We start from the raw sequence: 27,803 nt of genomic DNA on the forward strand, positions 1-27,803 counted from the left end.
CGCGGCGCGCGGGGCCGTGACATCACCGGCGCCTTTAAAGGGGCCGTGCCCGGTGCTCCCCGGGGAGGGTCTCCTGGTGAGGCTAGAGCTGAGTTACTTTGCGTCTAGCCTCACCCGCCCACCTGCCTGCCCAGTAGGTAGGTGCCGGCACCTGCGTGTCGCAGTTTGGCCGTGCCCCATGTTCCCTGCGTACCCAGGCAGAGCGCCCACCCGGTGAGGCCAGGCCGGGTGAGACCGGGAGCATGTGCGCTGTGGGGCGGTGGCCCAGTGGGACCTCTTCGGGTCGCGGACGGAGCGCCGGGGAGCGTGGGGCTGGGGCACGACCTACAGGTGTGTGGCAGGGCGGCCCGACGGGCGGGGCGGCGAGGAGTGGAAAGGAGCAGCCCGGCCCCCGCGGGCGGGGAAGCTGCTCTCGGGTGTACGAATTTGCAGGGCCCTGGGGTGGTGGAGCGGAGTCCGGTGGCGCGGCCCCGCTGGGGGCGTGCCCGGGGCAGGGGAGTCAGCGCTGTTGGCGGGGCTGGGGCTGAGCCAGCCCGGGGAGGAGAGGCAGAACCCCGTTTACAGCCAGACTTTGTCCCGGCTGTGCCAGCGCATCCTCCTTCCACAGGTCCTTGCCGCCGCGATGTCTCCTAGCTGACGCTGTCGCCCTCTGCGCCGAGCCCGGTTCCAGCCGTGCTCCTCAAGTAAGGGCGGGGGAATGGTTTCTTTCACTCCTTAATCCCTTTTCCACTTTTTTTTTGGATGATGGTTTCTCCTCAGTCAGGTGCCGGGAGAGAACTCTGGGGACAGCCTGGCTGACTTGTTAAAGTGGGAGTTGGTTAGGGACCACATAGACCAAAACCTAATTTTCTGCTAATTTACTGGGAAAAGGGAAGTTTTGGGGGTATGGATTCTGCTTTGGACTACCAGAGTTCAGGGATGAATGCAATACGAAATTTGAGTCGTATTTTGTTTGGGCTTGTTGTTTGGGATGTTTTTCTTAATCACAACATAGGCTTCAAAGAAAAATGAACTTTTGGAAAATTATCTCTCAGTTTCCTTCACCTTGCACTAGCAGAGTGACAAACTGCTGGCTGGTCCCTGTGAAGAGGTTGTGAGAACAGAATCACCCTTGCTTGCTGAGTTCCCATTGAGTGGTGGTGTTTTGCTGTTTCTTATAATTACCACAGACCTATGTCACGATCAAACTCAGCCTGAGGTCCAGGCAGGGCTTTTGTAGAGCCTCAGCAAGGCTGTCCCCAAGATGTGGTCCTTGATTCATTGGTTTTTTTGCAGTGCCAGAGCACATTCACAGGACATTTAGATTGCCATGGCTTCTGGCTGACTCTGATTTCTCTGATCAGCCTAGTGATGCTGCAGTGTGGCACTTTGATATGGTGAGCAGGGACCCTGCCATGTAGGAATAGCAGGTGCTGCTGGCATTTGTCTTGGGCAGTTTGCACAAACAGCTTTAAGAGTCACTGTTCATGCTTAGTGTGAAGTCTAAGCTTTGCTCTTTCCTAGGGTTTGATGTTGCTTGCAAAAGCCTTTAATGTGAGAGGACATAAAGGTTAGCCCTCACTGATCTCCCTGGGCTCAGCTGCTCCCAGTCCTGGAGGAGAGTTGCCCCACGCACTGGGCACACTTTTCCTGGAGAGCTTCTCCAGCGTACTTTGACCCGTGATGACAAGAAGGCCACCTCTTCGGCTGAGTCAAAAGCATCCCCCTGCCCTTCCCAGCAGGGCGTGTGCTGGCAGGACGGGAGGTTGTGGGCTGAGGGCTGGTGGTGCCAGCCTTGTCTTTCCTCATTGCTGTGACCACTGCTAATCTGGTGTGTGTGTGTGTGAAATGGCGCAGGTACGGCTTTCTGAGCTTGCCTTGGAATCCCACTTATTTTGGCACAGAATGAGTGGCTCAGGACAGGTATTTCACCTCCCTGTGAACAATTGCAGGGAATAAGGATGCTCAAGTTAGTGGGCAGCATGTTGCAGAGGGATTGAGCTCTGCCATCACTCGTGTGCTGCTACACCCACACGGAAGGGGCTCCTCTGTACTCAAGTTTCTTCAGTGTGTGACCGGGACCTTCTGCAGAGCTGTACTGTGGTGGTGGATCCAAACCACCATGGTTTTAGAGACATCCCTACAACCTATTTTGAGAAAGGAGAGGGAAGAGGTGTTTTTTCCAAGTTGGGAGTTGTTTTCTCTCAACTTCTCGGTTTAATGACGGTTTGGAATCAGTCATACTTGATTATCCTTAGCTTCCAAGGCAAATTCAGGATGTTTGGAATCAGAAACGCAGGTTTAGAAGGGATATGAATATGAATCTCATTGGCATATGCTGCTTGAATCTTGAACGTTTAGTATGGGATGTAGTGAGAGTTTCCAGAGTTTCTCTGGGAAAGCTGTTCCAGTGTGAAGCCAAAAGCCTACAGAATATCCAGGTTTACTGCAAATAGCCTGAGATAGTCATGTTGCTGTTGGCAAAGGCAGCATAAATAAGGACAACCTCTTCCTGAAACCCCTTTCTGTGTCTGATGTGTTATCTCACCACCCCCTTCTTTTGGCAGTTGAGGAAAACCGACTCCTTCAAGCTCTTTTGCTGGGTCACATTCTTGTAATTCTTTTGCTTTCTGTTTCTCTCAGCTGAGTGTTTTCCAAGTTGCTGTTCTGTCTCAGGAGCTGAAATGTCTGTGTTACATGGCAGCTTGATTATTGCCTACATCCGGCTTTGTGAATCCTATCACGGGAGGAGATCTTTCTTCTTTTCGTGGGGGGTTTTAGTTAGTTTGTCATTCATTTCCCCCCCTGAGCTATTTTCTTACCCTCTGGTGCAATTCTGCTGCCCCATATTGCATCCATTTCTCCTTCACATAGGTAGTTCTTTGAACTTGCACAGATCTGCTTCTACCACTTCAGATAATTCCTGCAGCTTGCCCTGAATCCCTCTTGAGTATTTCTGGTGCTTATTCAGACCAAGCTTGGTGTCGATGGGAGGTTTTATGAGTAGGCTCCTTGCTTTGATCTAAGTCAAGGGGAAAAATCTTTTAATGGAACTAAGCTAAGCAAAAAAGCCTTGGGCAGCCCATTTGATGTGCACTCCCTGGGTTACACAGAGCCACACTTTAAAAGCAATCTTGAAATGACTTCGTAGTGACAAAATCATCCTTCCTCAGGTGGTGTAGAACTGAAAGATCTTGACAATGGTTTAACACATAAAGGTATTTGAGGATTCTTTCCCTGAGCTTTGGATGTGTCCTGTAAGATGATTTGGGACATCAGAGGTGGTGAAAATTGTCACTTTTAATTCCAGGGCATGTGTCACATTTGCTCAGGGCCCTGCTGCCCTAAGATGACCCTTACACAGCATATGGGATCTGCATGTGCCTTTTCTGCTAACACAGCATTTGCTGTGAATCTATTCACCTCATCTCCTGCTGAGTGAAGGCTGAGTGAATTAGCAACATTTTCTCCAAACTATGGAGCAGGCATTGGGAAGAGAACTGCAGACAAAAAGAAAGGTTAATCGAGCTGCTATGAGGGGCCCCTTTGTTGTTGGGGACTGATTAGCAAGGCACAGCCTCCATCCAACTTTTGTATTGATTTTATTGTGGGAGTGATTTCCTCCTTGGATGTTTGAGCAATGATCCCAGTGCCTGACTTCATTCTCCCTGATTCCTCTGTGCCCTTTCAAAACGTCCAGTTCCTTCAAACCATATAACCACAATCTACTTCCCTTTCATTGCCTTTGTTTTTCTTTTCTCCCAAATAGGTGTAACCTCCAACAGTGCCTTCATTCAGGCTATGATGGGATTGTTCTGGCTGTTGCTGCTTCACATCCACACCCTGTCAGCAGTGCTTGCTGGAGATGTCACTCGAGTCTATTACCTGGGGATCCGTGAGGTGGAGTGGAACTATGCCCCAACGGGAAGGAACGTGCTGGCTAACCAAAGCATCACACAGAACCTGTATGTGTAGCTCTGGCAGGATTCAGTCTGCTACTGACCTAAAATAGCCATTTCATGAGAGATTTTGTGCAAGCATTCTGGGGCATCTAAGCAAGCAAGAGAGACAGCCTGATAGATGCCTGATCTTTATGGGCTTAATGGTTAACTTGGTTTATTGTAGGAGCATAGAAACTGTACCAGCGGCAGAAGGAATGGTCAGTGTTAAGGAGCAGCCAGTGCCTGCACAGAGAGGGAAGTATAAACAATCTAGAATAGAACAGATTGTGCAATGCTCTACCCTAGGGTCTCCTTTTCCTTAGTTCCAGCTGGTGATCAGCTTGTATATCCTGAGGCGTGCTGACTTTTCACTTTGGTGTAAATGACTTCACAGAGCCAGCTTGTTTTTGGGTAAGCCTCAGGCTTGATGGAACTTACAGCATGAAATTTTAGGGGCTGTTTGAAAAAATGGTTTTCCTGGTGTATGTTTTTCCTGTTGTGTCCTTTTTCTCTTGCAAAAGAAAATCTGCAAACTTGAGTAATTACTTTGAGTCATGACAAAAACAGGGTTTGGTTTTAGCTTTCAACACACTAAACCTTTTTCTTTGGTTGCTTGTTGGTTTTTTTTTTTGTGTGGGTTGGGTTTTTTTTTTGTGGTTTGTTTATTTTTTGGAGTGTTTTTGTTTGGGTTTTTTCAAAATAGCTTTCCACAGCTTTTTAAAGGCATTTGTGTTGCCCTTTGTATTGCTTCTTCCCCTCATTTTCCATGGCACATAGCCTGTGTGTCTTGACCTGCTGTCAGCCATTTACCCCTTTGTGATGAAACCCACTCAGGTTTATACCAACCTTTCAGAACCAGCACAGGAGGAATAGGAGGGGTTCACAGCAAAACACCAAGGTCTGTCAGTTTAGTGTGGAAGAAATAAAATCTCTGTTCTCCAGAGATTAGTTCACAGAGAAGAAAACACCCTGAATTCAGGATTAGTAAAGATGTTATTGCTGCCTCCTGCAGTGACAATGAGAGCAGTAGGTTTTATTTGCTGTCTCTCACAATAGGTGAAGAGATGGAAATGAAATTCAAGGTCATTAGAACTCCAAAGCAATTTAAAAACTCTTCTGTCACTGACAACAATTAGCTAATGGGACTGTTACAATGATTGCAGAAGCCAAATTGCTAGCAGTCAGAGAAGGATGTGATATTGATATGAATGACAAAGGCAGGAAAATGCTTGAAGAATAATTTTGTTGGGAAGAAACAGAGAGGGGGGGGGAAAGAGGCAAATCTGCACAATGAAGTAGGAATTCTCTGTAAACTAATGGTGCTGCAGGGATGACTGCAAAGGGATGGGCTCTAGGTGGTAGAGCTGGAGCTCAGCCCTTCACAGCTTCAAATGATGAGGGTGATCCTCAGTGTTTTGGTCTCAGCTGTTCATCTTCTGGAGCTACCCTTTGGAGTCTGCCCATGTTTCAGGCTTCCTTATAATACTGCAGGGTGATTGATCCCAGGGGGGAAGTGGGAGGAGTAATCCCAGCTCTCCTTTAGGCCAGTCCCACTAATACCTGCAGTGTGATTCATCTCTTATCTACTCAGAATTAGCCATAAAGAGCAAATACACTCATGGGTTGAACTTTAGTACCTGCAAGAGATTTTAACTCTGGAAGCTGCTTACGTGCTGTGTACGTACCTGCCTGACTCACCTGGCATTCTACAAGTAACTCAGAACCTCTTCAGCAGAAAGTTATCTTTTAGACTGTGAATTTTGGCCAGAGAGCTCAGGGGGTACCCCTCCACCCTGCCTTGGGAGTTAGCTGCAAATGTCATGAAGGCATTGAAGTGGGTTTCTAAATGCCTGGTGAAGGCTGAAACAGTCATGAGAAGGACTTTGGTCTTCCCTGTGTCACCTCCATGTAGCTGTCAAAGAAGCACCATCTTTCCCATTTCTTGCTTGCACTGTGGAGTTCAGAAGTGCACTGAAGAACTGGGGACAAGGCTCTGGCCGTACATTGTGGTTGTGGTCTCAAAGGCTGACATCTGCCATTGTGTTTCAAATGAAGTGCTGCCTGTTTCTCAAGCAGCCAGAGGTGTGGGAAGAGGAAGCTCACAGATAGTTTAGGGCATTCTAGGGTAGAGCAGAGGTGGTCCTCTGTAATGCCAAAGCTCTGGGCTTACCTGGGAAGCTGTGTGTCATTGTCACGCCACTGTGTTATCGACCAGCTGTTTTCTGCAGTGCATGACTCATGGTGCCTTTCCCTTCTCTGCATTTAACAGCAAGGCCTCAAGATTTCTCCAGCCTGGCAAAGACAGGGTGGGCAGCACGTACAAGAAGGCTGTCTTTAAGCAATACACAGACTCCACGTACACCACTGAGGTTCCCAAACCTGGCTGGTTGGGATTCCTGGGGCCCCTCATCCGGGCAGAAGTGGGGGATACCATTAAAGTGCACCTAAAAAATTTTGCTAGTCGACCATACACAATCCATCCTCATGGTGTGTTCTACGAGAAGGACTCTGAAGGTAAGAGAGCCTTTGCCAGAAGGCAGACAGGTTTTTCTCACTGGGATCTTTGGGCTGCGCACTGAGGAGCGATGTCTGCAAAGCCACAGCCTTGGTTAGCTCAAAGCTCTGTTGCTGGAAGGCTGGAGGTTAGGAAGAAGCTCTACACAGAAAGAGTGATTGCCCATTGGAATGGGCTGCCCAGGGAGGTGGTGGAGTCGCCATCATTAGAGGTGTTCAGGAGGAGACTTGACAGGGTGCTTGGTTGCATGGGTTAGTTGATTAGGTGGTGTTGGATGATAGGTTGGACACGATGATCTTGAAGGTCTCTTCCAACCTGGTTTATTCTATTCTACTACTGCCCATAGGTGTTTAGTGAAGTCACCTGCTCTTGGGTACTCAGGATCATGGGGATGGGAGTAGTTTCCTGACTGGGGCATTTACACAGGCAAGATTTCTTGGTTATTTTTTTGGAAGAACTTTCAAAGCTTGCTGGTGGGAGAGGGATGCAGAAGGCAGTGAGCTGTGTTCATCATTTGAAGTGCTGTAGTTTGAGTCTTGAGTGTGATAAGCTCCAGGGAGTTCACAAGAATGGTGAAATATGAGACCAAAGATCTGCTCTTTGAAGCAACTCTAGAGACTGTAGTGAGACTGACTGTGGCACAATGCAGAGCTGAGGGCAAAGTAGCAATAGGCAGGATGGGAGTTGTCTTTCTGACTCTCTGCAGACCCATTTGGGGCAAGTTGCTTTACACTGGCTCTGCACCTCAGTTTCTCTTTGAGATAATGATGATTAAACACTTTCAGCCTTGGGGTGGTGAGGCTTCCTTTAAAATCTGCTACCCACATATATATGTGCAGCTTTGAGTGAGAGCAGCCCAGTTGAAGGTTATATGTGTGGACATCTCTGCTGCTCTTGAATGGATGTTGTGACTGCTCTGTTGTTCTAGGATCCCTGTATCCTGATATGTCCCCCCAGGATCAGAAGAAGGACGATGCTGTCTTCCCAGGAGGGAATTACACCTATACTTGGACAGTCCCTGAAGATCACAGCCCAACTGCTGATGACCCAAACTGCTTGACCTGGATCTACCATTCTCATATTGATGCACCAAAGGACATTGCATCTGGACTAATTGGGCCATTGCTGACGTGCAGAAAAGGTAAAAACTCCAGGAGAAGGCAGCAGTCTCATACTGTGAAGGTTTTGTGGTGACTTGAACAAGGATAGGATGAGAACATACTCTGGTGGGCAGCTCCCAGCTTCAGGGGAAAATGCAGCATGACTGGAGGAGACAGTATCTGGGGTTTGTCCACTGTGTTGTCATTATCTCTTAGTGGCTGGGCAGGTAAGCTTGTAGACCTTGTGATCTGAAAGAGGTGTTTGAATCCATGTTGAAAACAGGAGTATTGTCCAAGTTTGTGTATTAAGTAACTGGGAATGGCTTGATTTCAGCAGGAATGGGAACACTGAAGGTGTTGGAGTTCAGCCATGCAGAGGAAGAGCTGCCTGAGAGCAGGAAACTTGTTAGCAGGGATGTGTTAGAAAAGAGTGAGCCTGCTGGAACTTGGCAATGACCTGTGGTAGGATGGTGGGGAAAGCATCTGTCTCAAATTTCTGTGATAAGAGTTGCTCTGCTTTTGGTGTTCTAACCTCTTGACTGATGTCTGCTTTTCTGCATGCATGGGGGTTTGTTCATCTCTTCTTTCTCCCTAGGGATACTGACTGGCAGTTCTCAAAGGCGCCAGGATGTGGACATCGATTTCTTTCTGATGTTCAGTGTGGTGGATGAGAACCTGAGCTGGTACCTGGATGAGAACATTGCAGCATTCTGCACAGATCCAGCTTCTGTAGACAAAGAAGATGAGGAATTCCAAGAAAGCAACAAAATGCATGGTCAGTGTCACCTTTGTGAAGCTGCTGACTCTGCCAGCGCTGTCACTGCTCTGGTGTCCTGAAATACACTTTCTGCTGTTGTGTGCCTGGGGTTTGGGTAGAGGGGAGAAGCAAGACAGCAAGCTCTGAGGTCATGTGCTGAGCAAACAACATCACAGGGACAGCAACAGCTCCAGGGAAAAATAAAAGGGTTGTTTCAAGTTCATCTTTGGCTCTAGTGAGCCTTCACTAATTGTTTGGAGATACTTGAATGCCCCTCATTTCTGGAGCTGGGCTCTCCAGAACAAGAGGAGGATGGTGAGTTCTGATGACTTCCATCCTCCAAGTGTCTGTACTGTGACCTGCTGGCAGAAGCTCTGAAAGCCTCTTTCTAATCTCTGGTCTTTGGCTTTCTTGGTTTTGCAGCTATCAACGGTTATGTGTTTGGGAACCTCCCTGAGGTGACAATGTGTGCTGGGGACTATGTTTCGTGGCACCTCTTTGGGATGGGCAACGAAGTGGATGTTCACACGGCCTACTTCCATGGAGAGACACTCAACATCAGAGGCCATAGGACAGATGTGGCCAGCCTCTTCCCAGCCACTTTTGTTACAGCAGACATGATCCCCAGTAACCCTGGGAAGTGGTTACTGAGCTGTCAGATCAATGATCACATAGAAGGTGAGGCTGGAAGATGCCTTGTACTCTGCAGCCTCCTTTTTCCTCCCAGTGTGGTCCTGTGTCCTACCATGTGGGAGGGGACAGTGTCTTGGGCAGCATTCCCACAAAAAAGTGTCCCTAGGTGAATAGGGTCACTCCTTGTCTTGTACAACGTGGGGTGGATCAATGATTGACTAATGTGCAGGCCAGACCTAGTGAGGATGCCCTGTACTGCTATGCAATGATCCATAGTGATCTGTGGTGCAGCTGAAAGCTGAGAGGAGGCAGTGCTTTTAGAACTCTAATCCCTGTAAGAGGCTCTTGCATGGTAAATTTGAGGACAGCAGGAGGCTCTGTTTGCTCTCTGCCCATACTTCCATAGCATCCAATATCCAAGGTAAGAAGCTCTGCTCACCACCATGAGAAAGCCTTTGCTGTGGGAACCACCTGACTGCCTTCTCCCAGACCTGTGCCTCTTGGGCCAACAGAGGAGGAATGGCCAGCTTGTGGTAGGAAGATGGGACTGTTCTTTGCCTGGTCAAAGTGGTTGAGAGGGGTTAAGCATGTGTCTTCCACCATGTCTTGGGCAGCTGGGATGGGAGCCCTCTATGAAGTCCGGCCCTGCTCTCGGCAAGCTCCAGCATCCACCCTGGGCGGGAGAGTTCGGAAGTACTACATAGCTGCAAAGGAGGTGCAGTGGGACTATGGACCTTCAAGTCTTGACCAAAGCAGTGGGAAACAGCTGGATGAGGCAGGCAGGTAAGGAGGATGGGCTAGGGCGGTGTTTGGTGTCTCCTGTCTGCGCTGGGGAGGCTGCAAAGGAAAATGTGGAATTTCCTACCAAAATAGATGCCTGCAGAATCACAGAACACATCTGACTGGAACAGAGCTCATCCAGTCCAGCCCTCAACCCAGCACTGAAGGGTCATCACTAAACCATGTTCCTGAGTGCCAGGTCCACAGGCTGCTTAAACACCTTTAGGGATAGTGACTTCACCATTGCCCTGGGCAGACCATTCCTATGTTTGATAATCCTTTCAGTGAAGGAAAATTTCCTAACACCCAGCCTAAGCCTCACATGGCACAGCTTGAAACCCTTTTCTCTAGTCCTGTCACTTGACACCAAGAAGAGGCTGGCTCCCCTCCTTGCTCCAAACTCCCTTTAGGTAGTTGTAGAGACCGATGAGGTCTCCCTTCAGCCTCCTTTTCTCCAGACTGGACAGATCATCCCATAGGAAGTGCAGGCTGCCGTAGCCAGCTCATCCTGAGGACAGTACTGGGTGCCTTGAGGACTGCATGTGGAAGTGTGCTGCGTTTTGTGGCCTTGCCCACAGACACCAGGGGCCCCAGCTTAGGCAGAACGTGGGCTGCTGCCTCTGGGCTTTGGATCTGCTGTGCATGCCCTAGGAACAGAGCTGTACATCTTAGCTACTAAAGAGCACATCTTGCAGCAGACACAGGGTGGCAGACCCAGCCTGCAGATAGGCTTCAGTGTAGCTGTGCCACAGCGAGCAATTTCCAGGAAATCAAATGCAGTGACCTTGATGACAGCCTTCTATCCCATGTGTCAAATGGCTGTGAGAGCAGTTGGCAAGTGGTTTCCCATTCAGACTTGGCTAAGTTCCTCCCTTTCTCTTCCCTTCCCTGGGAAGCTTTGGGGGGGATATTCCTCTTTCAGATGGAGAAGCAGAAATGCAGTGTGGTTAATGATTTACCCAAAGCCACGCAGCAGCTCTCTTGCAGACCTGCTAATTGAAAGCTCCTTAGGAGTGTGAGCTGGCCTTGTAACTAAGCTGCCTCTCCTGCAAGGCAAGCTACGTCTGCCTGCGTGTTTGGCCAGGGTGGTGGCGGTGGAAATAAATCTCTCTTTACAGCTGTTGTGTGGAGGGTTTTGTCAGTTATGATTGCAGTTGTCCCCTGGACTCTGAACGCCTCTGTGTTCTAGCACTGCCTTTCCATGTCCTCACTGCAGCTTTCTTCCCTGCCCTCTTTTCACACCTCGTGTAGAGTCGCTGTTCAGACCTGTGCCGCTGAACCTGGCTGTGTCAGCAGGCAGAGAGGGCTGTGTGCTGTCAGTGCCCCCTGAGCACAGCAGGCAGATGAGTCTGTGGGATGGAAAGGCTTTACAGGGACAAGCTGTGCTTGTTCCAGTCCAGAGATGCTGTCCTTGTCTGAAAAGCTGCAGAGTCTTGGCAATGCTGCTGGCACTCTGAGGGCTGTGGGCAGAGAGCAGAAGGACAGGGCTGGGTTTCTTTAGAGCAACGCCCTGATGCTTGCTTTTTGCGTTTAGCCCTGCTGAGCAGTTTTTCAAGCGTGGCCCATACCGGATTGGGGGAGTCTACTGGAAGGCAAAGTATGTGGAATACACTGATGAGAGCTTCCGGGAGGAGAAGCAGCCATCAGAGGAGGAGAAACACCTTGGGATCCTTGGTATGCTTCCAGAGGATTCTTGTCAGTCCCCTACTCCTGCTGTCAGGTGGTGCTGTCCACCCTGCTTCTGTGCCTTCTGCTCTCCTCAGCCTGGTTGAAAAAGTGGCCCTGGCTCCTGGTTTGCCTGGGGAGTGGCTCCACTGCTGACATGCTGTTTCTGCTCTGTTTGCTTAGGTCCAGTGATCAAAGCTGAAGTTGGAGACACCATCCTGGTGACGTTTATTAACAAAGCTTCCTGGCCTTTCAGCATCCAGCCCCACGGAGTGGCCTATGGGAAGGCGTGGGAAGGGATGCAGTACCATGATGGTTTGTGGCTCCCTTTTCTTGACCACTTTAATGCTAGTGATGGAGCTCCATAGCCAGTACCTCCTCTGTGCTGGGGAGTTCCAGCAACTGGGAAGGACTAGATATCACATAGTGGTTAGGGTTGGAAGGGACCTCAAGGATCATCCAGTTCCAACTTCCCTGCTGTGGGGGCTCACACTAGAATAGGTAGCCCAGAGCCACATCCAGCCTGGCCTTAAAAACCTCCGGGGATGAGGCTTCCACCATCTCTCTGGGCAACCTGTTCCAGTGTCTGACCACCCTCATGGGGAAGAATTTCTTCCTATCATCCAATCTGAATCTACCCATTTTTAGTTTTGTTTTTTTTCCCCATTCCCCCTAGTCCTATCACTACCTGACACTAAAAAGCCCCTTCCCAGCTTTCTTCTAGGCCCCCTTAAGATACTGGATAATCCTACTGGGTAGAAGTCAGCCTGCTCCCCTGAGGTCTCACTGAAGGAGGCTCCCCACTGAGCTGCTGCCCAAGGATGATGCCAAATCATAGAGTGTTAGGGGTTGGAAGGGACCTCGAAAGATCATCTAGTCATAACTCCCCTGCCAGAGCAGGAACACCTCCAGGTGGGATTTGAATGTTTCCAGAGAAGGAGACTCCACAACCTCTCTGGGCTGCCTGCTCCAGGGCTCTGTCACCCTCTGCTCCAGCTTGCATCCATTGTCCCTTGTCCTATCATTTGGCATCACTGAGCAGAGCCTGACCCTGTCCTCCAAACACTCACCCGTCACATCTTTATCAACATGAATGAGGTCACCCCTCAGGCTCCTCTGCTCCAAGCTCAAGAGAGCCAGCTCTCAGCCTTTCCTCACAAGGGAAATACTCCACTACCTTCAGTATTTTTGTGGCTCTGCTGCAAAGGAGTATGGCTCCAGATGTGCTCAGACCATCTGAAGCTATTGGAGACCCTGCGGGCAGGGGAATGTGCTCGGTTCACTCCAGCTTAGATAACCACGTGCTTCCAGCATTTATGTCCCCAGATGCAGCTGGATCTGCTTTATTTCCCACTGCCATGGCCATCTCTGCCATGGCACTGGGCAGGGGAATTTACATGTTATGGAGAGCATCTCCCTGTAGGCTCGTTTAAACATGCCCACATCACACCTTGGAGAGGCAGGGTGGTGCAGTTGACATGAGTGAAGTCGAAGCCCAGCGTGAGTGTAGCTGGGGAGGTGATGCAAGCAAGGGTGTTATGGGGGCCTTGGGAGTAACCATGCCAATCTCTCTCCAAGGTCTGTCCCAGAATGGGGTTTCTGTTGCACCACTGCACAACTTCACCTACCGCTGGACTGTGCCAAAGCACGTGGGGCCCACCTCCAGCGACCCTCCCTGTCTGACCTGGCTCTACAGCTCAGCTGCCAACCCTGTCAGGGACACAAGCTCAGGCTTGGTAGGGCCTCTGCTCATCTGCAAGCCAGGCACTTTGGATGACAACAACAAGCAGGTAAAAGGGGTTTTCCTGCCACCCTCCTGCCAGGTTCTTGGCTTTCATGTAGAGAAAGGAAGCTCAGCAAGATGTTAGGGAACATAATGGAAACAAACAGGGTGAGTCCAGGGGGATTGAACCAAAGCCATGAGGTAGGGTAACATCAGCACAGCTTGTGCCCAGGTCACACCTGGGGAAGTCTGGTGTTCTGGGCTGCCCTTAAAATGCTTTCTGGGGTTTGCTTTAAATTTCATAAACCTGGCTGAAAACTCTGCCTTGCATGGACTTTATGCAAGTCTCAGAGGCCTGTGGGGTAGTCACTGCAGCCTCAGAAACATTGGAAAAGCCATTTTCACCTACAGGTGTGTTTTTCTGGAGTGATACAATGCTTTGTGGTTTAAATGAGCCTCATTTCTTCTCCAAGATCAGCTCACTTTCAAGCAGAGCTGGCTGCAAAAAAAATAGGCATGTGAAAATCCATGCCAGTCTTTATACTGCTGATGAAAGAGAGGTGACATCTGAAGGGTGAGCAGAACTTCATCTTGAAGTTTCACTTTTGGCAGTGAGTCTAGGGAAGGAAGTTAATTAATGAACTGGGCAACTGCTGGAGAGATTAGCAGAGCCTTACTGTGAATGCCAGCAGGCATCAGAAAACCAACCTAGCACCATCCTGCCAGCCTTGTGTAGATCAGAGAGTGGCTGCTGAGTGCAAAACCAGCTGCCATAAGAGCCTTCTAGAGGGGTTTGCTGTCTGAGGGGGCTAAAATAGGAGTGCAGAAGAGATCAGCATGTTACACAGGGTCTAAGTGTGAGTCTTGTGAGCCAAGAGGATCATGAATGTATCCAACCTTCTATTTGAAGGAGTTGTGCTGAGAAAGCACCTGCAGGTGTTGAAAGGGTGTGAACAAAGCAGACTTGTTTGGAAAGGTAGGGCAGGGGAAAAAAGCACTTGGGGTAGCAATTTTGGCAACCCTTTAATAAATGGTTGATTGGGAAAGGTGCACAGCCACTCCTCCTGTGCTGCAGAGGGGGGAAATCACTTTGCCCTCTCTGCAGGGTATCCTCCTGGATACAACTGGAGATGATGATTCTTCCTGGATGCAGCTGAGGAAGATGATCTCAGAATGAGAATCTGGAGTTGTTCCTTTAGTGGGGGTACACACCTTGCTTTGGAATGCAGTTCTTGGGAGTGTTAACACTTTCAGGGCTTTAGGGTAATATAAAATATCCCAAATCCAGCAGAAAGGAGGAGTGGAACACAGTTAACAGCCTGCCTTAGGGCTGGGTTCTGATCTCTGATTTGGACAGATGATGACACTTACACCTAAACCTAGGGGTGCTGGGGGAAGAAGGCAATGACTTCATGTCCTTGGCTGAATTTTGATCACTTGACTCATGTGCAACGTCATGGAAAATGCACAAGTGGGGTCTGCAACAAAACAAAGGAGGAACATTCAGTATGAGTAAGGGACAGAGCCCTGGTCCTCACTGAGCCAAGTTTGAAGATTGAAGGGCAACCTGAGAGTCAGGCAAAAGATCTTAGGCTGTGAGGATGGTGGATTGGTGCATTTTGAAGATTAACAGCCATCATTATGATTGTGTCTTAGAAAGGAGTCGACAAAGAGTTTTACCTCCTCTTCAGCGTGTTTGATGAGAACCTCAGCTGGTATTTAAATGCAAACATTAAGTACTATTTGAGGATGGAAGAGACATCTGTGAAAAAGGATGATGGCTTCGAGGAATCAAACAGGATGCATGGTATGGCCTGATGCTGCTTTGTGTGCAGCAGAACATGGGGTGGTGTTCACCTAAAGCTGGAGGGGCTGCATGTTGAGTTGGCCTGGGGTCAGGGAAGGGGAGAGGTAGCGAGTAGGACGTGGGACAAGAAGAACAGCTCACTGTAGCCATGCCCTGAGCTTGTTCAGGGGTGGGTTCAGGCCTGCCCTGTCAAAGGGTGTGCACAAAGTGAACCTCTTGGCCCCTATCTACCTGCACAGAGTCAATTGTTTTCTCCTTGTAGCCATCAACGGACTTATGTTTGGCAACTTGCCTGGGCTGAACATGTGTGAAGGAGACAGAGTGTCCTGGCACCTTCTGGGCTTGGGCAGTGAAGCAGATGTGCATGGAGCTGTGTTTCAGGGAAACACTCTGCAGATGAATGGGATGCGGAAAGATTCAGCCAGTCTCTTCCCCCACACGTTTGCTACGGCCTTCATGCAGCCTGACAATGAGGGTAGGTGCCTGCACCTCTCACCAACCAGCAGGAAAAGCCTCCTGCTGGAGTATTTGCTCCTGTGGCTGATTCTGCAGCACCCTGTAAGCTCTTACAGGGTGAGCTGTGCTTTATAGAATCATTGAGTTGTTTCTGTTGGAAAAGACCTCGAAGAACATCATGTCCAACCAGCACCACAATGGCCATGAAACCATGTCCTGAAGTGCCATGTCTGTGCAGGCTTTTTTGACACCCTCAGGGACAGTGACTCCACCACCTGCCTGGGCAGCCTGTTCCAATGCCTCACCACTCTTTCAGTAAAGAAAACTTTCCTAATATCCAATCTGAACCTTGCACAATCTGAGGTCATTTCTCTTTCTGTCACTTGATGCCAGGGAGAAGAGACCAGCACCCACCTCACCACAATCTCCTTTTCAGGTAGTTGTAGAGAGCAATGAGGTCTCCCCTCACCCTCCTTTTCTCTGGACTAAACAACCCCAGGCCCCTCAGCTGCTTCTCTCAAGATTGGTGTTCCAGACCCTTCACCAGCTTTGTTGCCCTTCTCTGGACATGCTCCAGCACCTCAGTGCCCTTCTCATTGTGAGGGGCTCACTAGATCATGTTTGGTCCCATTTATGAAGCTACAGCTCCTGTCTTTGTATCTGACTCTGGAGAGGGACAGGAATTAGAGGGGTTTGTCCCAGACTGACTTTTTTTTCCTGGCCTGCCACTTGTTAGCAAATGTGTGGTGACAGCCTGGATGGACAGTGCTGCCTGGGACCCACAGGAATAGGCAAACACTTCTTTCAGAATAAAGCAGCAGGCAGCTATCAGAGCTTAACTCCCCTGTCTGTGGCTTGTGGAGATCCAGGGTTCAGGACAGACCCCAGCCTTCCCAGGTAGTGTGATAGTCACACAACATTGTCTCACATCCCTCCATGTGATGGCCTCAGCTGCCAGTTGTCTCCTTCCCTTTGGGGTTCACAGGGTAGATCTTTCCCTTCACCAGTGTCCCAGCAGTGCTGCCAGTGTTACATCACTCTGTTGGTTTCTTCACCCCTAATGAGGCAGTCATTGCATAAGGAAGCCTCCTGAGAGGATTTTTTCTGTAGGACTTTGTTGTGCCATTCCTGCTGGGTTTCTCTAACAACCCCTTTTAATTTTGGCCCGTGGCAACCAAGCTCCCTAAACAAACACATTCCGATGTCAGCCACGTCACAAGCTCTGGTGGGAAGCAGCTGCTTCCTGGGACCTCTCAGAGTCGCTGATTTCCTTGTTCGTGCTGCCTCCCTCAGGGACTTTCGAGATCTACTGCCAGACCAGCAACCACTACCAGGCTGGGATGAGGGAGCGCTACTCCGTCTCCAAGTGCGGCAGAGGGGGCCCTGCCCCTGCCCCCCACTACAGGGGGGTGCGGACGTATTACATCATGGCAGAGGAGGTGGTGTGGGACTACGCCCCTGACCGGAGCTGGGAGAGGGAACGGCACAACCATTCTGCAGAGAGGTAGAGCCCTTCTTCAGGGGAAGCCATTGGCTGAGCTTCCCATGTCCACTTGTATCACAGTATCACTTAGGTTGGAAAGGACCTCGAGGATCATCGAGTCCAGCCTATCAACACAGACCCCATGACTAGACCATGGCACCAAGTGCCACGTCCAATCTCCCCTTGAACGCCTCCAGGGTCGAGGACTCAACCACCTCCCTGGGCAACCCGTTCCAATGACGAATTACTCGCACTTGTGGGCCTTGGCCATCTTGTCAGCTGGCTGTGTACACCGCTGCTGATGGGAACCCCCAGCCCCACATCCCTGCCCCCACACCTTTGCAGCCAGAGGAGCTCTCTGGGAAAGCCACTCCAGCAGGGAACCCCCTGCCACAGGTTAGCTGTTTGCTCCCTGTGAGGAGCTCTTTGGGTGTCTCAGCCCCGGTTCTGCATTTCTCAGCTACGCCGATGTGTTTCTGAGCAACGAGAATGGGCTGCTGGGCTCCAGGTACAAGAAAGCAGTCTACAGGGAGTACACTGATGGCACTTTCCAGACCCCCAAGGCCAGGATAAATGGTGATGAACACCTAGGGATACTAGGTAAGGAGATGTGCAGAGGGTGCATCCTCTGCTCATGAAGCAGTGGGACTTGGACTCAGTGGCTAAGGGCTGTAATCTAGGTATTTGGGTATCTGCTGTCTGTACAAGTGGGGAGAAATTTGGACTATTTTCTGTCCATGTCTGCCAGCTGTGGAGAAAGAGGGTCCTGAACACAGCTTGTAGTAGAGAAGACGTGGTTCTTGTGCCTGCCATTGTTCCAGCATTTCACTTGCATTCTTCTGATGGTAGAACAAAAACAAATGCTGACTCCTACAGAGTCTGAGAGAGGTTGGAAAAAAACTGTGGTTAAGAGGCATGCTTTGGGGGCAAAAGCAGGCAGGTGGCTGATGGAAGTCTGTGGAGACACAGCTCTAACAAGCTCAGGACTACAAGTGGAGCCAGAGCTGAAGCAGTGTAGGCCATTCAAAGCAGGCTGCAGCTCTGATATGTGGTAATCAGGCCACACCGATGATTACCACTTGTTTTTAAACAAGGCATGATCAAGGTGCTGTGAAATTTAGCATAGCAGCATTCAGAAATGAAGCCTTAGTTGGACTGGCCACAGTTTAAATGCCTAACAACCTTCAATACCCTCATGATGAAACTCAAAGTTTAGTTTTCCAAGACTTATTTTGGATTGAGGCTGACTTCCAGTTCTGCTTTTGGGAGAGAGGAGGTGGAGAAGGGGGAGGGGAACACCATAAATATCATAAGGAAATATCTCTGGGGAGAAGATGATGAGAGAAGTGGGAATATTCTTAGGAGATAGGCTAACAGTACATTATTCCTATCTCAAGGTCCTTTTCTGTGGGCTGAAGTGGGAGATATTCTCAACATCGTGTTCAAGAACAATGCCACCCGACCCTACTCCATCCATGCACACGGGGTGCTGGAGAGGGGGACAAGGCAGCCACAAATAGCAAACCCTGGTAAGTCACTTGTGGTCTCCAGATGTATTCTGTATGGCTTTATGAAGCTGGTTTTAACCTTACAGCTGGACTAGTTTCCTGAAGTAGGCTGAGATGCTGGCAGAGAGCTGGACCTGAGCAATAAGTGGTCTGACAGGTTCGTTGTGGTTTTAGTGATGTGACTTCTGTGGGAATGGCAGCCCTGGGAGTTTGTGTTCTGCTGACTTCTAGGATAAGAGTTGCCCAAACATTTCTGTGTGCAGCCCCAGCCCTGAGCATGGTCTCTCTGTAGGAAGAAGGGTGATGGCAGCTCACAGCTCAGCCACTCTGTTGCAGCACAGGGCTGACCACTTGTGGTGGGGCATGGCCTGCCCCTCTTATTTGCAACCTATGCTCTTTGATGTGCACAACAGTGTGAAAATTGCATGGAACAGGAGAAATGCACCATTGCTTGTCAGTTTGTTTTGGGGTCCTGAGGCTGCTTTGTGTGATTTTTGGTCCACTTCAACTCGTGCAGGGTGTCTGAGCCAAGCCAGGTGTGCAGCCAGGCCCCATCTGTCTGAAATGTGTTGCTGACACACAAAATAGGGATAATTTGAATGAGCACCACAAACATACTTCAAAAAGATGAAATACCATCTTGAGCTGCATCTGTACTGAAAAGAGGTGCAATTTCCTAGGTCAGGTCCAAGCCCTAAAGGCAGCAGATACAGCAAAGCTGTGTTGATGCCAGCGTGTGCATCCTGTGACCTCTCTGCTTGGCTCATTAGTAGGGAGCTGCTTCCATTGTGCTTCTCAGTGTTTGAGGGAAGAAGAGGCAGAGTCCAACAAAATCAGAACTGCATTTGTGCTTTGGAGGCTGGGTCTTTGGTTTTGTCTTGCTTTGCATGCTGCTCAGCAAACTGAATTGCATGGCACTGATGTTAATGGTGCTCCTCTGTCCCTCAGGTGACATAGTGACCTACCGATGGGAAGTTCCTGAGAGGTCTGGCCCAGGGCCAAATGACTCAGCTTGTGTCCCTTGGATCTACTACTCCATGGTGGACCCAGTAAAGGTGAAATAGAATTCAGAACCAGAAAAGCCCAGTTAACCCTATCTTTCACTCCCTCTAGAAACCAGTTTAGAGATTGGCACAGGTGAGAGGTGGAAGAGCCACCTGCTGGAACATCCAGCCTTCTCCTGGGAGAGGAAGTCCTCTGCTTTTGTCCCAGTGCTTGTCCTCATTTTTAACTAACCCAAACCTTCAGAAAACAACTTCCCTGTCTCCATGCCATTAGCCTTCCTTCAGTTATTTGAAGGATACGAGGACCTCTCCCACTTAAGTCCTGGTTTCTATTAGTGAGAACCATTGGACTGATCAAGGAAGGCAGAAGTTGTCCAAAATTAGGCCTCATGGCTAAAGCAGGAAGATTTGACCAGTTGTCATAGCACTGATTTCACAGGAAAACAACCTGAGGGATCCTGCACTAAGCCATCACGTTCAAGCCAGACATCATTACCTTTTTATCTCAAGTTGCAGATGGTTTTTGCAGCCAGAGTGGAGACTGTTTTGATACCATTCATATTTATGAGTTTGGGATTTGCATTCCTAAGAGCATGTAAAGTCTATCTGTTCTTGGGCTTTGGTAGCTGATTTTCACCCATGAGGGTACTTTAACAGGGTATTTTAAGTGAGGTGATGCAGAACAGAACAGCAAATATGGTTGCTGAAAGGCAAAGAGCTGCCTCCAAAAGAGAAGGTCTTTGTCTCCTTCACCCTGATCAGGATATGTACAGTGGTCTGATTGGGCCCCTGAAGATCTGCCGGAGAGGAGCTCTGCAGCCTGGTGGGATCAGGAAGGATGTAAAGAGGGAGTTTGCCCTGCTGTTCCTGGTTTTTGATGAGAACCAGTCCTGGTACTTGGAGGAGAACGTGGAATCTTACAGGAAGGGAAACCACAAGGAGATCAACCTGCTGGATGAGAAGTTTGTGGAAAGCAACAAGATGCATGGTAATGCCTGTTAGACACCTGAGCACCCACTGCTGTCTCTCAAAGGTGGTGGTGGCTCTGAGACCTCTGTAATGAGTCAGCCACCCCAAACCCAAGAGCCTGGCTGCAAGTGAATGCCCTCATCCATTACCAGTGGCAGGAACAGAATTGAACTGTCTGTTCTCAATACTGCAGCCCAGACCTTTGATCTACAATGCAGGTTAATCGGTCTGGCTGTCCCTGTCAGGAGGAAGAGCCCAGAGGGGTTAAGCTGTGATGTGGCTGAGTGACTAGGGACAGGAAATAAAAGCAAATGTGAAATTAACATGTCAGACTAATTTCATTCTGTCCCTCTTGGGACCTTTAGAGTGTATTTCAGATTAATTGCCTGAGCTGCAGTACTATGGAGCTGCAGTCCGTGGCTCAGTTTTTAGCTGATCACCAAGAAGCTGTTTGTACCATAGCAGGACAAACATGTTTTTCTGAATTAACATGCTACTTAGGAGTACTGGGGTTGTTTTTCCTCTCCACATTATATCTGGATCTGTCTGAAGCATTCTCAGCAAAAAAAACAAGTCCCTTGGCAGTTGTGGAGATAGGAGCAGTGAAGAGCTGCATTGTGTACTGTCATCACTACTGGGTTTGTACAGGTGATAGGAAGCATCTCCAGGTACAAGTGGCCACTGTTATAACTGTTAACTCAAAGTCATAGCCAGCAAACCCAGTAATGAGCTGGGATGCTTGTTTTGGGCTACAGAAAGTGCCTGTGGCAGCTCTGGGAGTGCAGCACCAGTGTTCCTGCCCTCAGGCCATGTCTCTTTCCATCTTGTTCCCTCTGTGACCATCTTCCATGCTTTCATCTGAGCATGAAAGTTTCTGTGTGAGCCATCCTATTCAGGTCACTCACTGGTTTGGTCCCCCTCCTGCACTTGCAGTCAAAGCAATATTCCTCCTCCTTGCTGTGCTAATCATGAAATAAAGTCCCACCAAGTAGCAATTTCACAAGTGATTAGCATGTAATGTGTACAGCCAGCATGAGACCCTAACAAAGGCAGAGCTGCCTGTTGGGCAGGATTTACCTGATTTAATTGTTCAGAGATTGATGTGCAGATGTTTCCCTGTCATTGGGCTAAGGCCATTTTCACATGTCTTGACATCCAGAAAACCATCTCTGCTGGCTGACTGCAGGTTTTCAGCCAGAGGTAGCTTTTGAGATTTATTTCAGCTGAGCTACAGCATGGCCTTGACAAATGCAGGTCACTTTTCCTGTCAGCAGAGTAGTTGAGCTCTTCAGGCTGCCAGGCTTTTGGGGGATTGTCATATGGAAGACACTAACTGGTTGCTGTATCAGCTTTGTAGCACCTAACTTGCCCTGCATCTTCTTCCTCTGAGGTGGTTCAGCATTTCAGTACCATTTCAGTAACAGCCTTTTCTGCTCTGTCTGCATGTTGTTGACTGCACAGCCATCAATGGGAGGCTCTATGCAACCTTGCCTGGGCTGACCATGTTCCAGGGGGAGCTGGTGAACTGGTACCTATTGGGAATGGGTCAGGAGATTGATATCCACACAGTCCATTTTCATGCAGAGACCTTCATATACAAGGTAAGGCTGTGCTGCTGCTGCTAAAGCAGAGACTGAACACTGCTATCACTTTTACTGGACTCTGATGGACTTGAACCTCTAGAAAGATTTCACAGCAGCTTCACCCAGCTAGGAAGGGGATGAGGCTTGCTGAGCCCCTGCATTGTGCTGATATGTCTAGCTTAACCCTTCTTAGGACATTCCCAGACTGTTTTTCCTTTCCCATCTACAGGTCTGGAGCTGCTCTTTGAGAACTTTCCCTTATTTTGGAGCTTTTAAAAGCTGTGATAGCACTGCTGTGGGCTCCAGTGACAGTGAGAGCATTTTCTGTCTGAGAAGAGTACTGCATGTTAACAACCTCCTCTCCCTTTGACAGAATGGCAAAAGCTACAGAGCAGATGTTGTGGACCTGTTCCCTGGGACCTTTGAAATGGTGGAGATGTTGGTTGGGAACCCTGGGACATGGCTGCTTCACTGCCATGTGTCTGATCATATCCATGCTGGTATGGAAATACTCTTCACAGTCTTGCCTGCACCAGGTAGGGAGCTGTCACTGATGGTTACAACTTTCTTACAAGCCATAAACAGCCAGTTAATTGGGCAGGTAATGAATATTAATTGAAGCTGTTCCCTTTGACTATGTCAATACCTGCAGCTGGCATCAATGACAAATGGGTTTCTGGGGTTTACATTGCCTGTGTTGTTACTGAGTTATTTTGGCTTGTGTTTGAGAAGCCAATGTTCAGCTGTAATTGTTCTTACTAAGAATATTACCTGGGATCTAAATGCATGTCCTAAGGTTTCTAATTTCACCAGGAAGCACTGGAAGGTGACACTCTGTACTGGGTTTGCTGCAGCAGAGTTGATTTTCTTCAGAGCAGCTCATACTGTGCTGTGGTTTAGATTAGTTAGCAAAATGGAGTTGGTAACACCCCCAGGTTTTAGCTGTGGGAGAGCAGTGATTGCACAGGGTCAAGGTCTTCTCTTTCTCAGTAGGTTGGGGTGGGTGGGAAGTGGGGAGAGGACACAGCTAGGAGAGCTGAGTGATGGTGGTGAGTGATTGCTTTGGTGTCACTTGAGCTTTTGTGTTTTGGTTCTTCCCTTCCCCTTAGCTTATTGAGTTGTCTTTATCTTGCCACACAAGTGGTTTTTCTTGCTTTTTGCCTTGCAATTCCCTCCCTGTTTCTCTTAGGAGGTGAGAAAGTGACTCTGCCAGCCAGGGTCAGCCCAGCACATGCTCAGACTTGGATTGGGGCCCCTCTTCCAAAGGCAGTAAGGGGCTGAGTGGCAGCAGTAGGACTGCTTTTGAAGCAGGTACCACAAAAACACTCTTGATGGGATACAGAGAGGGAAGTGTTGACAGGAGACAAGAAAACTACAAGCCCTGGAAAACCATGCTGCCTCTGGACCTGATCCTTGCCCAACATGCTGTGTGCTGGACTCTTGACCTACTTAGCCCAACACTTTCTCACGCTCTTTTTGTTTCCTTTCAGAGCCAGTGCTTGCAGTAATAAACCACAGTGCAGGTAAGGTGTGTTTTGTGCTGCTAAATGCTGTGTGAGTGAGGAGGAAGGGAGATCTTTAATCTTTAATCAAGTACAGAGGTTTAGATCTGTGGGAGGAGAAGGGAGGGATGCAACCACCACTCTCAGCCTCTCTCCTCTGCTGGGTTAGCCAGCACAGTACTCTGAGGATGGATACCAGGGAGGGTTCCAGGTTGGTTTGTTTCTTTCCACCAAATGTCTGTGCTCTGATGATAAAAATAAGCTGGGCTTGTCAGGCTTGTTTGTCCATGTTGGGTGGAGAAGTTTTGTGCCCTTGCAACCTGTTGTACTTGCTACATATGGATTCATCTTAAGAGTGCAAGCTTGGAAACTGGCAGAGATTCATTTGAAGGAGGGTGTTACACAGGGGATGACACTGCTCATCCCTTTCAATCAAAACCCAAGGGATACCTCAGGTTAGTTATGCTCCCTTCTTGATTTATATGGTCTAAGGAATTTTCACATTCACCATAAACTAGAGCAGGGGATGTTTAAGCTGGCTGTTAGGAGGAAGCTCTTCATAATGAGGGTAGTGGAACACTGGAGCAGGTTGCCCAGGGAAGTGGGATGGAGTGGATTAGGGAAAGAACCATTCACATTCTCAAATCTCTGTGAGACCTCAGAGATGAGGCTGGAGGGATGGCAGCTGAGTCTCCTTTGGCTTGTGTTGGATTTATCTTTTTGCTCCTGTTTGGTATTTCTTGGACCACTGAGTTGTGATGTTTCTGACTCTCATTGGAACTTTCATTATTTGTTGCTCAGAGTTGCCACCTGAAGATGTGGAAGAGAAGGATGACTCCCAGAAGATGATGCTTTTTGGAGCTAAGCTGGCCCCAGGGCAGATAGAGGCCACAGTCATCAGTCTAACTGTTATAGGAATTGTATTTTTGGTAGTCATCTGTATCCTCCTGGGACTGATCATCTATCTTGAGAGGCAGAGGAAGTTGAGACGCAACCGGAGGTCCATTCTGGATGATGGATTCAAACTCATGTCTAAAAAGAGCTCAGGGCTATAAAAGCCATGTACAGACTGTGGGCTTGGGACAGAGGCTGGGTGGTTGTTCACAGCAAAGATTATTTTTTTTGGGGCATCATTTCAATTGTGCAACTGTAATTCTAGAATCTTAGGAGGGAAAGCTGGACCCCTGACCTCCTCAGCACCCTGTGAAGAAAAAGGTTTGTCCAGGAAAGATCCAAGGACCCTTTGAACTGACTGAAGACAAGAAACAGCCAGGAAAAAGTCCTTCTCAAATGCTTCTCTTCCCCAGGAAGGAGAGGAGACATTTCTACTGACCTCTCCAGAAGAAGCTCCACTTGATCTTTGTCAGCAGACTTAACTTAGACCAGATTCCAGTCCTCCTCCATAGTCAGAGCTGAGTTGGGAATTGTTTCCCAAGATACTGTGAGCCTTGGAAACTAATTAATCTGAAGGAGGAAGATGATGTGTTCATTTTTGTGGATCAGTTAAGAATAGGGAAGAGAATAAGTTAATTTAGGTTTGGATTGCTGGTTTATGATGAGGAATTGGACAGATGCCAATCCAGGGCAGTACATGTCATGGTGGGAGATGGCTCCATCAAGGAGCCTGACAGCAGCTGTGCCCCACCATCAGCCTTGCTGGGATGCATCTCAGGCAACATGCTTTGATACCAGGCATGCTGTATCCTGTGCTGGGAGAAGAAGCTTTTTCAAGTGCTGCAGAGTGTCCTGGTGGCTTCCCTCTGTCACAGTTCAGTCAGTCAGGTCGTACCTCAGAAACAGCACAGCTCCTTGTGTGCAGGGCAGGGATGCTGTGATGTTTCTGTGAGGTGGTTTGGTCTCTCCCTTTCTAATACACTTCATTAAAGTTCTCTCCAGAGCTGAGGTGTTGCTGCATTACTGCTGTGAGCAGAGACAAAGCCTCAGTCCTGTGTGACCTGGAGTTTATGCCTGGGACAGGAAAAAGTCAGGGGGTGCTTCCCCTATGGTGGTGCAACAGCAGTGTTGTCCAGGCAAAAGCATGTCAGTAATGAGGGTGAAAGCTGATGTGCTGGTGGAATCTGTCAGTGTGGAGCAAATAAGCTGCAGTCTGTGGAGTATGAGGTAGCATGGCCTGAGATCAGGGGTGCTGGCTGTAGGGAGGGACTGTACTGAGGGGCCTCTTGCCATTGAAGATGGCGCAGTGTCACAGGTGGGGGAGATGGAGAGGCCTGCCCAGACAAAAAGATGCTTATGGAGCTTATTTGTTGACTGGACCCTCTGTGGCTAATGACAGTGCCCAGGGGGGAGAAGCTAGGTGCTGGGGAGCTCTGCTTGGAGCCAGGAGGGGATGGGGACACGGTGCCCCGCACCCAGCCCCAGAAGTGCCTTTGGATTGGGTTTGGGCATCTCCAGTCCCTGCTCTCTGCTATAGCTGTCTTGCCAGGAGCCAGACTTGTGAGTAGGTGGTGAGCTCTGTGATTAGCCCCAGAGCTCTGTGGCCCACTCCCCAGTCTGTGCTAGCTCTCATCCATCAGCAGCTCTGCCCACACACACAGCAGTCACATCACCTCGCATGCCAGCTACCAATCAGTTCCCTCTCTGGTGTCTGTCTTCTGGCTCACCCACCAAATCCCTGTCATCTAATGGGTGCAGGTTAGTGCCTACATATTTCTGTCCCTGGTTATACATTGGAAAGGACATAATTGTCTCCCAAAGCCACCCGGAAAGGAGTTCTTTTAAAGCAGAGCCAGCTGAAGGGCTGTAATGACAAGGGACTGCTATAGGCTATTTAGGTGTAACAGCAGCGTTTCATTTGGAACAATAGCTGTGACATACTTAATCATGCTCAATTCATATTGGGTTCCTGCATATTTCCAGCTGCCCTTTCCTTTGGCAGTGGGGACAAAGCTCATTAATTTCCTTTCATTATGCTTCATTAAAGCCTGGTGAGGAGTTGGAGGGCTGTTGAATGCTCTGAACGTGGGTACTCTGTGCACATCATCAACCCTGGTCCAGGTTTACAAGCCCACCAGGCCTGGGTGAATTTTTAGAGGCTGTGTCATCAGAAGGAAGAAACAAGCATGAAACCTTTTCACTTGATTTTATTTTCCCTTTTAAATTTGTTTTCCCCTCCCTGGGCTTGTGGAAAAATGACATCAAAAGATATTCTGAGCCCACACTGAGACAAAGGAACCATTGTAAAAAGTATTTACTTGCCTCAAGAAGGCAGAAAGAGGGAGGTGACCTGTTCTTCAGTTCTCAGCCAGCAGCCCTTGTGCTAAGCTGGAGGGCAGCAGAGCTGGCTCTGCAGCAGGACAGCACAGGGACTGGAGCTGGGGCTAGTTCCACTAATGCAGGCTGCTACAATTCCTCCAGTGCAACGTTTCTGGGGCAAGGGGAGCAGCCATGGTCTTTTCTGTGGCCCCAAAGGAGGCCTCAGCTAAGAGGCTGGCTTTGGAAATACCGTGTCCTCTAATGAGCAGTTCCACCCAAGGCTGAGAAAACTCCAGGGAAAACTTTGGGCAAAACACAGCACTCTGCTAAAACTTTGTGTTGCAACAAACCATGGCAAAGAACATTTTATCAGCAACTTCACAACTGCTTCTCATCAGGAGTTGGCTCTCCCAGCTGGTGGGCGTATGAGGAGAAGGAGGAGAGAGATGTTTCACAGCTCTGGAGCCTGCAACCATGTTTGTGTTTTGCTCTGGCAGCAAGCCTTCTGTCTCAGCATCCCCCAGTGTCAGCTTTGGGTCTATCCCTGCTGCATGTGTGGCTACCAAGGAGTCACTTTCTCAAGTAGACAGCAAGGTATGCAGGGCTAGGGTCTCACTGCTGCTCCACAGGGAGGTGCTGGGGGTGGCAGTAGCTGTCACACTGAGTTGGGGCAGTAGCCCCTGCCAGTGCTCCTCCTTCTTTTGCCAGTGCAAAATAAACTGCCTGAGAGAAAAGTCTGTTCTGTGCTGGGTAAATGGCTTGCAATTACACAGCCTGGGCAGGCTTGGAAGCGCTCAGGTAATCTGTTAGTGTGGCTCAGCACAGGGACAGGAAGGTGGAAACAGCTGTATACATCCTTTTAGAGAGTTTGCTGTAGTAGATCTAAAAAGTTCCACCAAAAAGATGTACCCCACTTCAGTGCCTGTGAGTCCAGAACTGGTTTATCTTGATGGAAGAACCAGTATCTGAGTGTTTGTGGGGGGGGATAAATGTAAGAAGCAGCTGATATTTCCTGTTGTATTCACTCCAAGGAGTGCTTTTTTTGCTTGCAGATCACTATTACCCATCCTAGGCCCCAGTAGATGTGATAAATACAGACATTTCTCAGCTGATCAGTTGATCACTCACCTGTTTGGAGTCACCCACAGTCTTCCAACCTCTCTTAGCTGAGTGCAAAGCTGAGTT

The 27,803-nt window shown here is 49.0% G+C and overlaps 1 protein-coding gene across 3 annotated transcripts; it reads left to right on the plus strand.

Moving 5' to 3' along the window:
* Nucleotides 1-31: 31 nt before the first annotated feature.
* Nucleotides 32-27,352, plus strand: HEPH (hephaestin). 3 transcript variants are annotated; one of them, XM_068157587.1, is made up of 22 exons: nt 32-137; nt 608-683; nt 3,749-3,944; nt 6,190-6,434; nt 7,364-7,576; nt 8,131-8,310; nt 8,716-8,970; nt 9,540-9,708; nt 11,240-11,379; nt 11,554-11,685; nt 12,949-13,160; nt 14,750-14,900; nt 15,163-15,375; nt 16,650-16,860; nt 17,300-17,439; nt 18,237-18,368; nt 19,296-19,402; nt 20,114-20,339; nt 21,782-21,921; nt 22,277-22,439; nt 23,394-23,426; nt 24,207-27,352. In XM_068157587.1, exons 3-22 carry the CDS (start codon nt 3,781-3,783, stop codon nt 24,458-24,460), a joined length of 3,480 nt encoding a protein of 1,159 aa, XP_068013688.1. In that variant the 5' UTR covers nt 32-137; nt 608-683; nt 3,749-3,780; the 3' UTR covers nt 24,461-27,352. The 3 variants fall into 3 exon arrangements, with proteins under 3 accessions (XP_068013688.1, XP_068013687.1, XP_068013689.1); XM_068157588.1 differs by lacking the exon at nt 32-137 and adding an exon at nt 314-330; XM_068157586.1 differs by lacking the exons at nt 32-137; nt 608-683 and adding an exon at nt 202-330.
* Nucleotides 27,353-27,803: the final 451 nt, after the last annotated feature.

This window comes from Melanerpes formicivorus, unplaced genomic scaffold (assembly GCF_026170545.1).
Source record: "Melanerpes formicivorus ecotype bairdi unplaced genomic scaffold, bMelFor1.0.p_v2 SCAF_37, whole genome shotgun sequence".
NCBI lineage: Eukaryota > Metazoa > Chordata > Aves > Piciformes > Picidae > Melanerpes > Melanerpes formicivorus.

Bases quoted from the DNA above. Each gene is read 5' to 3' on its own strand.
- HEPH (XM_068157586.1), top strand. From the start codon at position 243: ATGTGCGCTGTGGGGCGGTGGCCCAGTGGGACCTCTTCGGGTCGCGGA. The intron at 11,686-12,948 runs GTTTGTGGCTCC...TCTCTCTCCAAG, and splicing joins AGGGATGCAGTACCATGATG to GTCTGTCCCAGAATGGGGTT. The intron at 21,922-22,276 runs GTAAGGCTGTGC...TCCCTTTGACAG, and splicing joins CAGAGACCTTCATATACAAG to AATGGCAAAAGCTACAGAGC.